Below are 15128 nucleotides of genomic sequence, written 5' to 3'. Positions count from 1 at the left end.
CTGGGAACAAATTTTTCATTAGAAAGTATATACTGTCGTGAGCGATGCTCGTCTCAACAAGTATTGCTAATAAATTCCACTGGCATTTTTTGTCCCAATTTTATTCATTCTTTATTCCAACTTTTCATGCCATAAATGAAGTACATACAACTGCAGAAAAGGTCAACAACAAATCAAAACTATCACGCCGGCTGGGTGTCCGTCGCAGCGGCGTCGGTGAGGGGCGGCCGCGGTTTAAACAGGTCGGAATCGACCCGGTCCAGGCCGACGCTAACGTCCGGCAGCATCCCGCTCAGCTCCTCCTCCAGGGCGTGGATGCGGTGCTCGGGATGGAATTCCGCCGGGTATTTGCCGCGTAAATACCGCACACTATCCAGAATTAGATCAGTCATTCATTGAGAAGAACAACAGTTAAAAAATCACTGCAAAAATGATTTTTTTGCCAATTTTTTTCACAATCAGAAATCTGCACGGCGCTGTAAGCTGTCAGAATAAATTTACACACATTTGACATTACTGACATTAGCATCGTCAAATAAATACAAAAAAAGGAAGAAAAAGAGATAAAAACTGAAATAAATACAATTTGTCGAAATAAAATTTAAAGTAAATGCAATATGAAAATAACACCAGAAATGGAATGGATAATGTTCTTAAATATTTCACGGTCTATCACTTCTTCTTAGAAAAAGCAACCAAGTTCTCCGCAAAACAACTTTCAAGTTTCCGGTTTAGTAATATTATATTTCAGAATTAATTGAAAATACTTTTCAGTGTTCGGTATTTATTAAATAAGAAGTTATTAATGTTGCGCTTAACCAATGTCCACTTGAATAATCCAATAAAATCTACCTGCAAGAAACTATTATATCTACATTTAAATGTCATTAATTATTATAAAACTTCGTTTAACACTGAATAAATAATTTGTATGCAGTTATTTATTCATATCAAAATCGATAATAATATTACTATTATCGATTTCAGCATTATTCAGACAGTACTAGAAGTTAATTTCAGAAGACTTTTACGAAAAACGGGACAACGGGCCAAAAAAAAGGAAATTAAAACCAAATAAACCAGAATTAATTATTCACGCCAATTGTAAACATGTCACATGCCAACGACACGACACAACCCCAACTAGCAAAACGCCACTGCACTACGAAGAGACGCACCTTTTAAACAGCTGTCGCGTCGTCTCTGAACTGAGCGCATCAACATTTTTAAAGGTTTATTAATAGGAAAATGTTATGACATTATATCTAATTCTGAAAAATCATATTTAACTTTTTAAAAAATCAGATTTATATTAATTTTAAAAAAAAATATATCTCATTTATTTTGCCGTGAACGTACAACGCCACTGCATTAAGCAGACACGCACCTCCTGAGCAGATAACGCGCCGTGTCGGAAGTGAGCGTATGGGCGTGGCTCCTGCCGAGGAGTTTGAGGACCATGTCGACGACGGGATGGCTGAGGTAGGCGGCGCGTTCCATGCGGATCAACAGCTCGGCGGCCGCGCGGGGCGGCAGCACTGTCGACAGCGCGGGATCGGTCTCGTGGTGGCGCACCCAACGGTCCAGGGCGTCGTACAGCGGCAGGCACTGCCGGTGCCGGATGTGGCCGCGATAGTTGGCCACGAAGGCCAGCGCCCGCGAGATCTCCGCGATACTGTCGGCGTCCAGCTCGCGCGCCAACCGCAGCTCAAACGCCACCTGTTAGGGTAATTTATCGGTTAATTATCGAAAATATTTGATAAATTATTTAGTATTTTTATTATTCAATTTTTATCTATTGAAGTACTGTCAAAAATTGTAATATGAACATAAACATAATATGTACATAAACATAATTATTTTGATGTTGTTTAAACTTGTTTTGTATCGCAACGTCCGCGAAGCTCACCGAGGGAACCGAATTATTTCGTGATGTCGGAAAAATATAACTTTAATTCAATAAAATTAAATGACTTCACATACAAAATAATAAGAAAAACAAAAATACCCATAAAAAAGAAGATACGCCAAATTACTGAAAATAATAACATTTATTTCCATTCATTGAATTCCAGGCAAATCGATAAATTTTCGTTGCTCTTCCTGATTCTTCAATTTTCCAATGTCCTTCTTAAAAATTAAAATTCTGCTTGAATTAGGTCTGAAATCCAACCATGAGAGGACTCCAAAAAAAATCAGCGGAATTAAGAAATAATTTCAGTAAGACTAAAAAAAAACGGTAAATATTCGGAAGTCTTGAATTATTATCATTTATATGTTTACAATTACACCGGAAAATAATTGAATAAATCTTGAGCGTTGCCTTATCAAGGCTTTATGATTTTTTCACTGACCGGCATGGCAGCGCGCAAGGCTTCGACGAGTTTATTATTATCATCGGGATAGCGTTGCAGCAGCTGGCCGGTGTAGAGCAGCGCCCCGAAGCTCAGTTCGTTGATGTAGCCGCGCAGTAAATTCAAGTAGAACTGCTGGACCCGACTGTTGGCCGGCACCTGCGCGTACGAGAGCATCTTCAGCACCTCCAGCACGTCGTGACAGTTGAAGAAACGGTGACTGCGCAGCAGTCGCGTCAGTAGCATCTGGAAACGCGGGTCGGCGTGCATCGTCTGTCTGTCGTGCGCAACCAAAAAATACTGGACTGTTTTCATTGACTATTGATTGTTACGTAAATAAAATTAAATTATTCTTATATATATTTCAAAATAAAATATTTTAACTGGCATCATTGTAAGTGCTAATAAAATATATATCCTAGAAAGCTGACTGCTGCAAAGGTGGTGCGTTTCGTAGTGGAGTGGCGTTCGAAAGCGTAGGCTGCGGTAGCAGCCTCGGAATCTGTCGTTTTCGCATGTGTTCAAAAAATCATTAAATCTACAGTTATCTACTCAAATATTTGAGACTAAGCTTATAATCTCCATGCTTTTTATTGGCATTAAATTATTTTTTTTATTGCTGGCATTTTTTAGAAATAATTTTCTATAGCATCTGGAAACGCGGGTCGGTGTGCATCGTCTGCCTGCTCAACGCAACCAAAAAACACTGGACTGTTTTCATTGACTATTGATTGTTACGTAACTAAAATTAAATTATTCTTATATATTTTTGAAATCAAAATTTTTTCTTAGTGTCCACCAGCGCGCGCACTGTATGATTGCATTGGCTAGTGCTGAATAAGTAAGACATTACACAGCTGGCTGCAGGAAGTGGCGTAGCTTTCGTAGTATAGTGGCGTTCGAAGGCGCGGCCTTTTACGAGAATTCTTAAATCTGTCGCTCCCAGTGTTCAAAAATTCTTTCAGTGTAATTACAGTATTTAAACTTTTTGGCATTAAACTATTTGTTTTACTAGCCATTAATAAATTCTAGCCTTTGTTTACTACTGAAAGTTTTGGAAATAATTTCAACACTCATCGCCGCAGTCAGCAAGAGCTTTGACAATTTTTTTTATACTCACCGGTATTTTAAGAAACATTTCCCAGTTATTAACGAAACAGACAAATCATATTCATATATAAATTTATTTTTCGTGGAAACAAAATGAAAAAGAATTATTCTGATTTGATCGTCTTCAGATGGCACAATACGATTTAAAAGGATGCAGTATTAAAAATGCGAAGAAATAGTCCTATAAATCTAATCAATTATTCCTCAAATTAATTTTAAAAAAAGCCGGAAAAATCGGCAGTGTACACTGTGTACTGATTAAAATACTAACCGGCGTTCCTCATCCAGCCCGTTGACATGCAGCTCGGCGACAATAAAACTGACCACCGCCCGCAGATGATTCTGGTTCATAATGCGGTAGTGCCGCTCCACCACGCGCAGCATCCCCTCCAGATCGCGCTCCTTCTGGATGCGCTCCAGCAACAAATCCGTCGCCTCCAGCGCCGTCTCCCGCGCCCGGTACCCCACCATCCCCGGCTCCAGGGGGGCACCCCCGACCTCCTCCTTTTCCTCCTCCTCCATCTGCTCCAACACCGACACGCCCCGCTCCCCTCCCCGGACCAGGGCGGCCGACCCCCCTTGCTTCCGGGGCGGCCACCCCGCGGCCTCCGTCTCCACGTCGATCCCCGCCCGCGCCCAAGGATGGGGTTCCCCGGGGTCCCGACGGCGCGGTGGAGGGGCAGGGGCGTGGCGTTCCAGGTCCCGGCGGTGGCGCAGGCTGTCAGCGGAGAGGCGGGGGAACTCGGGGAAGGCGTACTTGTCCACCCGGCCCTTGAGGGTGCGGGGTTTGGGTTTGGCCGGGGGCTCGGCGGGGAATTTGTCGGGTGGACGCTGCCACACGTCGTCGATGGTGTAGTCGGAGAGGCGCGGACCCTCCATGGCGCGGGGGGCCTCCTTGGCGTCCGGTTTCAGGGGGTCCGGGCGACCCGCGGCGCCGCGGAGGGGGCGCGAAGGAGGGACGCCCACGGGCGGCAGGCAGCGACAGTGCCGGAGGCAGCGGGGGAAGAGGGCCGGCAGCATCGCGGATCACAGGAAAATTGATTGAGAAAAATAAAATTAAATGGTCCGCTGATGCATGGAGAACCCTTCGACTGGCGCTCAAATCCAGATCAGCGCAAACAGCAAACCAACTGTTATCGATAACAACCGAAAAAAGCCTTTGAAACTGGACTTGCAATCCGAAACAGCAAACCCAGCATTTCAACGAAATAATTTTTTATGATTCCATGATTTCGATAGGCGCCATTAAAAAATCAGCGAATTTCCAGTTTTCAACAAGTTCTAACATGAAATTTTGGCAGTGGTGGCGTAGCGTGGCGATGGTTACCTCGTGCGTAGGCGTGGCGTATTAAGCGTACCGAGTTGGGGTTTCCGCCTCCCTGAATGGGTAGGCACAGCACACAGTCTACGGGGGAAAGTTTCAGTGGGGCCCTAAACTACATGCTCGGTACGCCACGAGTCACCCGCAATAAGAATTCAGAAGATTTGTTTGATTTTCAGTTTTCCGTTCTACTTTATTTTGCTTTCTTTTGAGTTAGGATTTTTATGATACTTAGCTGCTAAGAATAATTATTTTTATGGATATGATTTTTTCGTGGGTTGAATTTACGATCCCACTCTGCTGTTGTACAGTTTACGGTGCCATTACGGAGTGAGGCAGCGAGAATGTTGAAAGCGTTTTCGCGATTTTCTCTGTTCTCTGCTTCACGGATTGCCAGCGTGACTGACGGATTTTTAGCTCCTCATCCCGTCCAGCGATGGAGGACCGGACGTGGTCTGTGCACGCAATCCGGTAGTGATAATGCCGCGACGGAGGAGGACGGTTGCGATGGCGACACGGCAGCGCCGCTGCACGGGATTCGCGTCTTGGATCTGACACGGTGCGTGTGCTCGGTCAGCTGTTCGTGTTTTTGCTGCAGTTGGGATGTTCTTCAGGATTCTTGCCGGACCGCTCTGCACCATGCTCCTGGCCGATATGGGCGCCGAAGTGATCAAAATTGAAAAGCCAGGTCAGTCTAAAAAATCCGCAAAAAATAAAATCAATAAAAACATAAAAAACCGAAAGTATACAAACGTATAAAAATACACCGAATAAAATCATAAGAAAATACTTCCTGAAATTTGAAAAAATGCTTGAAAGTATTTCCTGTAGCTTTCTTCTATAGATTGCATGCCATCCGTTTGCGTCCTTATTTTTTTTTAAATAACGAAACATGTAAGAAAGCATTTAATACGTAAAATAAAAATAATTCGAATCAAAAATAATTAAAATTTTAATTATTATCATTTTGGAATTCAGTAGTGTTTTGTTTTTAACAGGTGAAGGCGACGAGACGCGGCGTTGGGGACCGCCGTTCGTGCAGGGCGTCAGCTGCTATTTCCTGGCCGTCAATCGCAACAAGCAGGTATGTTCTGTTTTCATTTTTTTTTATTATAATTTACTGGAATATTCGGTTTTTTTGCCTGACTGGCGGTGTGTTCGGTAAGTGACTGTAGAGTGTGGCCGTGGATATTTCCCGACCGGAAGGATCCCATTTAATTCGCCAGGTAAGCCTTCGGAATTTTTCCTGACGTTTCCTAAACTTAATTATCCACTGGATTTTTCTCGATAAATTTTCCTGTATTTTTTCTTGAAAACATTAAGCATTTCTTTTTAATGCTGTTACACCGGGTAAAAAGGAAAAAAATAATTAAAGCGAAACTTGAATTAATTTCTAACCACGGGGTGCTGACACAATACAGATATAATTTTAAAAAAATTAAAAACATAAATAAAATTAAAAATATTGCAAAAAAATCCCTGCTTTGATTGATGCGCAAATCGCGTTGTGTAGTTGGCCGGCCAGTGCGACGTGCTGATGCACAACTTCCTCCCGGGAAAGTTGGAAAAGTACGGACTGGGATATTCCGATCTGAAGCAGGCCAATCGCCAGATAATATATTGCTCCATTACCGGTCAGCACATTTTCCCCCCGTTTTTTTGCCGACAAGAATTATGAACTGATCTGTATGAGTATTGAATAACAGGCTACGGCGAGGACGGACCGTACCGGCATCGCGGCGGCTACGATGTCATCGCGTCGGCCATCGGCGGCATGATGCACATCACCGGTCCGCAGGTAGTCATTTTATTCGCCTCTTCGCTTATTCAATACATTTCTGGATTAAACTATTATCTTCGTATCAATTAACTTTTGTTGATTTATATTTTATCATAATTTTAACTGAATTTGAATGAGATTAATTAACTGAAATTATTTTAAAATTTAATCGTAATTACTTGGGATTTTTTCTAACTTCTTCTCTGTGCGCTGGTTGGATGGTATGTTTTTGTATAATATCGTAGTACAGTGGCGCAGCTTGCACGAATAACTCTGGCGAAGTTACTGCATTGGCTAATGCAACGAAGAGTTTAGCATGTAATGAATGAAATGACTAGCTATGTTTTTTACATGTTTAATGGTGCAACAAATTTACTCTTTAAGTTATACATTTATAACTGGAAAATTTAGTATAATTATTCCAAAAATAATTTACATTACGGATAATTGTCGACCCTTATTTGTTCGGTAGGAGGGTGAGCCGTGCAAAATCGGTACGGCCATGACGGATATTTCCACCGGTCTCTACGCTCACGGGTACGCCAGTTTTAACCGAAGAAATAAAATATTAAAAAAATTAAAATAACCGTGTTATCTGAATTCTGAATCCGAATTATCATTACAAAATAATAATATTTTTTATTATTTTTTTTTTTGACGGCAGTATGAACGATGTTCCGGCGGTTAATTGCCGTGTTTTCTAGCGCCATTCTGGCGGCATTATTGCGGCGGAATCGCAGCGGGGAAGGCGCGTACATCCAGTGTAATTTGCTGGCCACCCAGGTAGCTTTCGCCATTTTTCCGGGAATTAAAAGGAATTTTAGTAATGGGGCGGTTTTTTTACAGGTGGCTAATCTGGTCAACCTGGCCAGTAATTACCTCAACACCGGCGTGGAGCCGCGGCGCTGGGGCACCGCCCACGAGAGCATCGTGCCCTACCAGTCCTTCCGCACCAAAGATGACGAGTATCTCGTCGTCGGTGCCGGCTCGGATGCGCAGTTCACCGCGCTCTGCCAGCTGCTACAGGTGCTTATAGAGAAATGCAAAAATAAAATGTGAAATTAATTAAAACTGTATTGAAAATCGAATAAAAAATAAAAATAAGTGGTAGTAAAATTGCAGATCGAATCGAAAACAAGTTTGACGGAAAATCAAATTTAAAAAAAATAGTTCGCGCCGTTGTACCAATAAATGCACGGCACGGCATTTTTATTCCGAGTTCGTTAAAATTTAATTTTCAAGAATAATTTTTTTAATTAACTGAATTTACTATAACTTTTCTCTAATCTTCGCAGTTTTATCAAGATTTTGCGGCAGTTGAAAATCATCATTACATTTTATTCAGATTAGCTATCATAAATCCGAGATTTATTTTTTAATTAATTTATTGTATTCTTCAGTTTAGGCTTTATCAAAATTTCAGTAGATTTTTAAAGATTTTAATTTTTAGAAGATTTTAATGAAGATCAATAATATTCCTTAAAGGATTGTGATTTTAAACAAGAAATGGAAAAAGAAGACTTTTTAGTTGAACTGAATACAACATTCGTCCATTCTAGCAGGATTTTTCCCCTGAATTATTGTATTCAAATGCCACTTCACTATAATAACCAGTTATAAGCACTTAACATGTGGACGCAATTTTTTGTCATTCATTATTGGAAATGTGATTAAATATCCGTAAATACTGTACAAAAAAGCAGAGTACAACGGATTAAAAAAATGAAAATAAATTGTACCAAGAACTGAATAAAAATGAACCTTGGCGAAAATCAATAACATGACATCAAGAACTTTCAAAAGGAAAGTCGAAATAAAATTGGAAAATTAACACATCAATCGAAACGACACTGAAATCAAATCATTATAAAATAAAAAATTATTTAAAAATAATTATTAGGGAATTTAACTAAAAATAAATTTTGCTGAAAGGCAAAGCTAAATGGAAAAGAAAAGAAAATCGTACTAAAAATTAATACCAAAATAAAAAACTAACACCTGTTATTCCAAATAAAAAATTAATATGCCGTACTGCCAATGGAAATCTGCTTAAATAAAATGCACGGACTGAAAGTCAAAATCAAGCACGCTGTTATTCACATCAGTTGCTCTAGTACTGTACAGAGTACAGTGACCTTTATTAACAGGTGGACTACGCCAACCAACCGGCTTTCCGCACCAACGCGGACCGCGTGGCCCACCGCGACCACCTGATCAGCCTGCTGACCGGTGTTTTCCAGCAGAAGACCCTGGCGGAGTGGTTGACCGTCCTCCGTCCGGCCACCTTCCCCTACGGCCCGGTCAACAGCTTCCAGCGGGTCTTTGCGGATCCGCAGGTGCAGTGGCTGCGCTTGGTCGAGGAGGTCGAGCACCCCGTCGCCGGACGGGTAAGGATGGTCGGAGCACCGGTCAGGTGGGCGGAGGAAAAGAACGGGTTCCGGCCGCGGGTGCGCCGCTGCCCCCCGGGACTGGGGGAGCACACCGACGCGGTGTTGACGCGGATTGCGGGGGTGGGGAAGGAGGAGCTGCGGGAACTGCGAGAACGCGGTGTCGTGGCGTAAATGTAGCTGATGGTGGGGTCGTGGCGTCTTCCAATTATTGGGTCGTTGCACACGGTGAACGTTATTATCGTCGATTGTGATAAATATTGGGAAATTGGATTAAATGCCGTTGTTGGTTGTAGTTGATTTTTGCATGATTTTTAGCAGTCACTGTTGGTTTTTATGTTTCATTTTTTATTGTTATTATTATTACGGCACGAGAGCAGACAACCCCGAAGGACTGGTCGAAAAAGAAAACAGTCTTACGCTATTATAGCACTTAAGACGGATCAACAGATTTGAGTAGAAACTCAAAAGCAGGTACAGGACCGGCATGCGGAGTTGGCGGATTTTATCAAGAGAACGCATTTTGACTGCACGCCCCAAGATCACTAATGGGACTAACGATTTTGGATGTTTTTTCAATGTTTAAATTCTGATCATTTTAAGTAGTGTAAACCTGTGCTAGCCCATCTGATCTGTAAGCTGACTGGTGTCGAATAAAAATTGTAATTATTAGAGAACGCATTAATCGCATTCCCAGGTCGTACGGCTAAGACATAATATATATTATGGCAACGTCTTAGTAAGAGTTTTGCCTCTTAAGATTATAACGTAGGAGAGCAGCTATCAAAGCAATGTTACATAAGCACAGAAACTATTTAGTTTAGTTTAGTTTATTCATTGAGCAGACAAACCCTCGAGGCACTTTCTGGTCTGGTCACTACAATGGACAAAACAAAAAATTAAGAGCTACAAGAAATTTTTCGATTTCAACAAGAACAGAAAAGTCTTAACAGATCCACAACCAAACAACTCATTTCCGCTTCCCACTACTTTGTCAAACAAATCTTTCAGCCTCATCGCAAGGGTTGTCTTTCCAATTCGTAGCTTTGCCGCAGGTATATCCAGACGTTCTTTCCGGCGGAAGTCATACCTCAGGCTAATGTCCTTGAATGGAACAAGGTCACACATGTATGCTGGCACGTCAAAACTGTCGCGGTTTCGGATCTTATACAGCCACACTGCTTCCTTCTGGCGCCATCGCTCGACTGCTGGAACTATGCCCAGCTGCTCGTACAGTTGCGGTGTTACCCGAACCGTGTGAACCCGAAACGTATCACATAGGAAGCACAACCTTTAATAAGTATCGTAGAATAAGTACAAACTTACTAACAGAAAAACTTCCTCTATGCTATCCTGATAGGGGAGCGTACATAGGTATTTCTGACAGCATTCCCATGATGTCGTAACACATGTGCGGGGGATCCAAACTTCGACAGTACAGTTCGTCATCAGTTCGTACTGCCTATCCATCAGCCGGCGAGGGAACATGCAGGGAACCCTGGACTTTATTAGCGCAGTCGAACACCGGATTTAGCGCGATCGCAGCATCCACGGTATTCCCACAGATATTGACGGGAACATGCACCGGGACTTGCATCAAATTTCCTGCAAGACACTCCGTAGAATAATTATGTGTTACTTGTGGCGCCAAATCAGCGCAACTGCTGCGTGTCTTTGCGAAGGACTTGAGCTGCAGACACTAGTTATTATGAGACGGCGCCATCTTACCGGAAAGTACCCCGGGACTAACAACTGCCCCTCCCTGCGCCGTGCCGACATCCCGACGCCGCAGTCGCTCCAGAAGCCCGGCATGGACGGCGCTCGCCAGTAGCAGAGTAACAAATAGCACCGATTTCCACATTTTGTGCATGGATTCGCCGCAGTGGATTGGCTTGAACGATTTCTAAATAATGTTTAACCGAGACTGGCGTGAGCTTATATTCTGGAACTATACTGCGGAAAAAACCGTCGGATAAATTAATAATCTACTTGGAATTCTGCTTTGTTCGGCTTGTTGTTTCGAGAACTGTCTCAGCAAAACACTGGTTGAGACTTAAGACTGTCGGTCGGCGGTAGCTGCAGGCGCATCAATTATTGCCGATTGTAAACAGAGACAAAACTGTTTATTGACATAATTATAAATCAGTACTGTCTCTGTTTACGATCGGCAACAGGTGCGTACATACGAACATGAAAACAATGTTTCGTGGTGGCTCTGTGAGTGGGAATTATCCATCTTTAACGGGAATTAACGAAAACGGTATTCTAATTTCATGAATCGTCGCTGAACAGTTTTAAATCCTATCGAAGAAAACCTTGTGTTATCATGAACCTAATGGTAATCAGTGATAAATTCTTCAGTCGTTGTTAGCCGTTTTTAACTTTTTAGCTTTAATGTAACTGAGGTGAGCTCGAGACTGTCTCGGTGACAGGAATCCTTCGGCGCTGCATAGTATGACAGAAGCCGTTTCCATCGGCTATTGCCGCGACCAAAGACTTAGGGAAACCTCTTCGGGATCATTCGGGAGAGACACCGCTAAGAATTCCTTCGACAGCGCTTATGTTTTATGAGCGTTCGAGTACAGTTCACCTTTGCATTGGCACCTGACGGGTGAATAAAAATTTGTGAATGGGAATTTGCCCACAGTCTGACTACACATTTCACCTTAACTAAAACAACCTTTTATTTTATTTTCCTGTCATTTCAAGTGAGGTAGGTGGTGTTCGGTTGAATGTGGTTGAGAAACGCCCGGTAGTGTCGTTGGCAGGGATCGTTCGGCGCTGCGTAGTACGTCAAATGCCGCTTCGGACTGGCTCCCGACAGGATAATACGACCACGCTGGCAAACAGCCACAACCGCGTCTTGTGAAGCGCTGTCCGCAGCGTAATCCTGCACCGTGACTCCTTCTGCTTCCAGCAAATATTTATGACAACCTTTAACAAAATCCTGGCACACAAGCGACAGGTCGCTACGAATATGGAGGATAGTGGACTTTGTCAGGTTTAACGGAGCCGGGTAGGAAACAACTGTTCCGTTGGTGCAGTTGACAAATAGCGGGGCACCGAGCGGACACACCAAATGGTCCTTGATCCAGGTTTGAATTGAGATGATAGACGGTGCGATACGGTCGATGGCCTCCTTCGAAATGTGAAGCCGGGTCGCGTTCAAAAATCGCACACGAACATCATGGCAGTGCGGACTGAGATCCGTGTCAACGATGACCTTTAACGGGTTCTTAATGCTTATGTCCGCACCCCAGACAGAAGTCCGATTAGCGCGACAGAAGAGGGTTACGGCGGCTGAAGATCCGGGTTCGGGGTGTGTCGCGTTGCCCAGATCCAGGATGGTTTGATAAAGGTCATGGAAGGTGCTGGTGCACTGCGGTGCGCCGTCCCCTGTGAAGCGGATCAGGAGAGCATCGGTGTCTTCCAGATTTGGGTCTGATGACGAGAAGGAGCCGTTTCGGCACAGGATATCGACCGGATCCGGCTGCACACACCGGGGACCTGAAATACTACGTTCTAACTGTGTTAACTTCCAGCTTCGGGTAAATCTTAGAACACTCAAACAAAACCTTACAAGGAGAGGATTTGAGGAGGGGCGAATAATCGGCGCGATAGGTTCCGGGATCGTAATGCTGCATCCCACCACACTGCAGTTCAGAGCGGAGGCCGGAGCCGGTTAAATTGGACAGACGCTGAAGGAACGGCTGCGCTTCGCAGCATGAACAGTCACAAACGTCGCAAATGTCGTTGCCATACAGCTCCAGGTTGTGGATTTGTGGCATGGAGTTAAATGTTTCAGGAGACAATGTAACGGCGTTAGCTGTAAGCGAAAAGGCTGATAAAACGGGAAACTCGAAGCGCGGCCCGCTTATATGGAGCTTCCGCATTTGCGGACGTTGTTTGTTCAGCTGCAAGACGCTCTGAAATGAGAGGAATGTTATCAGACGAGGGTGCGTGAAAGCGTAGTTCTCGTGCTTGTACAAGTATTTGGCACCATGAAGCGGTCACATTTTCTCGGAGTTCATACCAAGTGTACGCTTATGGCGCACAAGCCTGACTTTCTGATTGAACGACCGAACTACCGGTTTCATCGGATGCCCAGTATTTCCTCATACAACTGTGGTCACTTGAAACTTTGGATTACTTGTGCAGCGATCCTACGAAAACGGGACCAAAGCCTGAGAGACTGCTCTCTTACCAGCCAGGACGCCAGCGGTCTGAACACAGCCAAATCCAGCTCTTGTAAAGCATTTCCTTGCAGGTCCAAAGTCCCGTCGGCAGCTGCCGGTTGCAGCGGCTGGAACGAGTCAATCGCGATATCGTAGATATCGTTCATGAATAAATCGAGACTGCGCAATTTCTGGAAAGGATGGAAGAAATCCGCATCCAGATAGCCGATCTTGCTGCCCTGGATGGTCACCTCCTCAGTGGTATTTTGCATGTGCTGTAAGAAATGTTTAAACGGAGGTCGTTGGTCGTTCTCTCCGAAAAACCCGTGCAGAGATATTCGGGTTATGTGTCTCCTGGCTGGAAGACTGCGGTGCTCGTTCCGCAGCAGCGTGCAGTAGTGCTGACGGGGTTCCCGCTCGAAAGCTTTGTCGCAGTAAAATACCAGTTTCGTCACGTTGTCCGTGTCAGGAATGGTGTCCACGTCAAACGTCAGGGGAATGTCCAGATTATCATCGATGTATGGTTCGCAGCGAAACATTCCGCTTTTCGTTCTGCAGAACCGATGACAATGCACGGCAGCCACAATGCATCCAATCATGGTCCCGAGTATCAGCCAGAGGGACATTGCGTTCGATTGGGTCGATGATGGGAAAACCCATCAGTTTAATGACAGCACGTAGTTGGTTAGTTAACTTAGTATTTTAGATGTTTTTTAGACGTTGTCCACTACACTCAAAGTCAGGGACTTAGTTTTGACAGGCAGATAGTACCTCGGCACCGAATTGCTTTCGAGAAGAACCTATGCGCGACCGACAAGTCTGCTAAAGTTATGGCATGCGCCGTGCACCGTTCTGTTTTATGGTTTTCCGGTGTACTGTGTTCAGATTTATCGCGCGTGCAACCGCATTAACTAATGCGTTAACCACAAATCAGACAGCTGGATCTTATCGTGCAATCACGCGCAAGCGACCTTTGGTCAAGCTGGAGTTGTCGAAGAGGAAAAATAATCAAATGTCGATGTCGACTAGCAGTTTCAGACATGAAAGTACACTGTGACTAAACTTTTTGCGACCGCACAAAGTATCACCAACCAGACAGTGGGAGTTTACCGTAAAATCAAACACTAGCGATCTTAATCAAGCTTGAGTTGCCGGTATATGTGCAGATGACAGCATGTTGCTCGACTTCGATATCATCATACACACATAATTAGAGCCGCGGTCGTGATGACCTTTCGTGTTGTGCCAGTGGCCACTGTGCAAATGCGCACTCTCATCGGTTTTTCTGGTTGTGCGGCTACAGAAGGTAAAGATCGCTTCGATGCTCTTTGCCCAGTAATGCTTGTTGGTGCAAAAAGGAACGTCGCTTCCCAGTTTCCACGACGGTAGTCGTCTGTTGCTGTCGGCTTTATCAAAATTTCTGTAGATTTTTAAAGATTTTAATTTACAGAAGATTTCAGTAAAGATCCATAAATTTCCAAAAGGACTGTGGTTCTTAAATTAAAAATGGGAAAAGATTTTTAAACTAACATAACGGTACACTAAACCGAATACAACATTCGTCCATTCGGCGTTGTCACTGGTGAAGGGAATCGTCGTTAACCGAAAATGGTGTAAAACTTCAAAATAAGTGGTACTGAAAATCAGTACCAGCTGAACAGTGATTCGTAACGAGACAAAAAACAAAATAAATCGTACTGAAAATCACAATGAAGTGAAAGATAAAATTAAATGCTGATCAAAGTAGAAAGTAGAAACCAGAATAATAACAATTTATCACGAAGAAAACTCGTACTGTGTCAGAGGCTGCCATAAAGACGGCTGTCCGTGGGTATCTCAGCGAAGGGAGGGCGGTCAGATGAAGTCCGAAAGAATTTCCTGTTGAGGAATTCTGAAAAATGGCGACGGAGCGGAATCGAACCGCTGGCTACCGAGTGTGATCCACGTAGCACAGCCACTGTGCCATCGCCGTTGTTGGCTGAGATCAAGAGATTTGTGCTT

At 43.7% G+C, this 15128-nt stretch overlaps 3 protein-coding genes across 4 annotated transcripts; 1 reads left to right on the top strand and 2 right to left on the bottom strand.

Annotated features, from left to right (window-relative positions):
* Positions 1 to 94: 94 nt before the first annotated feature.
* LOC129600214 (uncharacterized) lies at positions 95 to 4731 on the bottom strand. The gene is made up of 4 exons (XM_055498661.1): positions 3736 to 4731; positions 2355 to 2631; positions 1388 to 1719; positions 95 to 369 (listed from the first exon to the last, which is right to left on the bottom strand). Exons 1-4 carry the CDS (start codon positions 4482 to 4484, stop codon positions 183 to 185), a joined length of 1545 nt encoding a protein of 514 aa, XP_055354636.1. The 5' UTR covers positions 4485 to 4731; the 3' UTR covers positions 95 to 182.
* Positions 4732 to 4971: 240 nt separating this feature from the next.
* On the top strand, positions 4972 to 9618 carry LOC129600215 (succinate--hydroxymethylglutarate CoA-transferase-like). The gene is made up of 10 exons (XM_055498662.1): positions 4972 to 5344; positions 5400 to 5473; positions 5784 to 5869; positions 5961 to 6011; positions 6299 to 6419; positions 6492 to 6583; positions 7038 to 7102; positions 7270 to 7348; positions 7412 to 7591; positions 8713 to 9618. Exons 1-10 carry the CDS (start codon positions 5130 to 5132, stop codon positions 9124 to 9126), a joined length of 1377 nt encoding a protein of 458 aa, XP_055354637.1. The 5' UTR covers positions 4972 to 5129; the 3' UTR covers positions 9127 to 9618.
* Positions 9285 to 13990, bottom strand: LOC129600212 (uncharacterized). Of its 2 annotated transcripts, XR_008692031.1 has the most exons (6): positions 13157 to 13990; positions 12533 to 12878; positions 11633 to 12459; positions 10681 to 10855; positions 10223 to 10557; positions 9285 to 9763 (listed from the first exon to the last, which is right to left on the bottom strand). XR_008692031.1 is itself a non-coding variant. In XM_055498659.1 (3 exons), the coding sequence occupies exons 1-3, from the start codon at positions 13751 to 13753 to the stop codon at positions 11657 to 11659; spliced, it is 1746 nt and encodes a 581-aa protein (XP_055354634.1). In that variant the 5' UTR covers positions 13754 to 13990; the 3' UTR covers positions 11223 to 11656. The 2 variants fall into 2 exon arrangements, 1 of the variants encoding a protein (XP_055354634.1); XM_055498659.1 differs by lacking the exons at positions 9285 to 9763; positions 10223 to 10557; positions 10681 to 10855 and having other exon boundaries at positions 11223 to 12459.
* Positions 13991 to 15128: the final 1138 nt, after the last annotated feature.

The sequence above is a fragment of the Paramacrobiotus metropolitanus genome, unplaced genomic scaffold (assembly GCF_019649055.1).
Source record: "Paramacrobiotus metropolitanus isolate TYO unplaced genomic scaffold, Prichtersi_v1.0 Parri_scaffold0000167, whole genome shotgun sequence".
Lineage (NCBI taxonomy): Eukaryota > Metazoa > Tardigrada > Eutardigrada > Parachela > Macrobiotidae > Paramacrobiotus > Paramacrobiotus metropolitanus.
The sequence above is the reverse complement of the archived record's forward strand: the minus strand, read 5'-3'. Positions and strand labels throughout refer to the sequence as shown.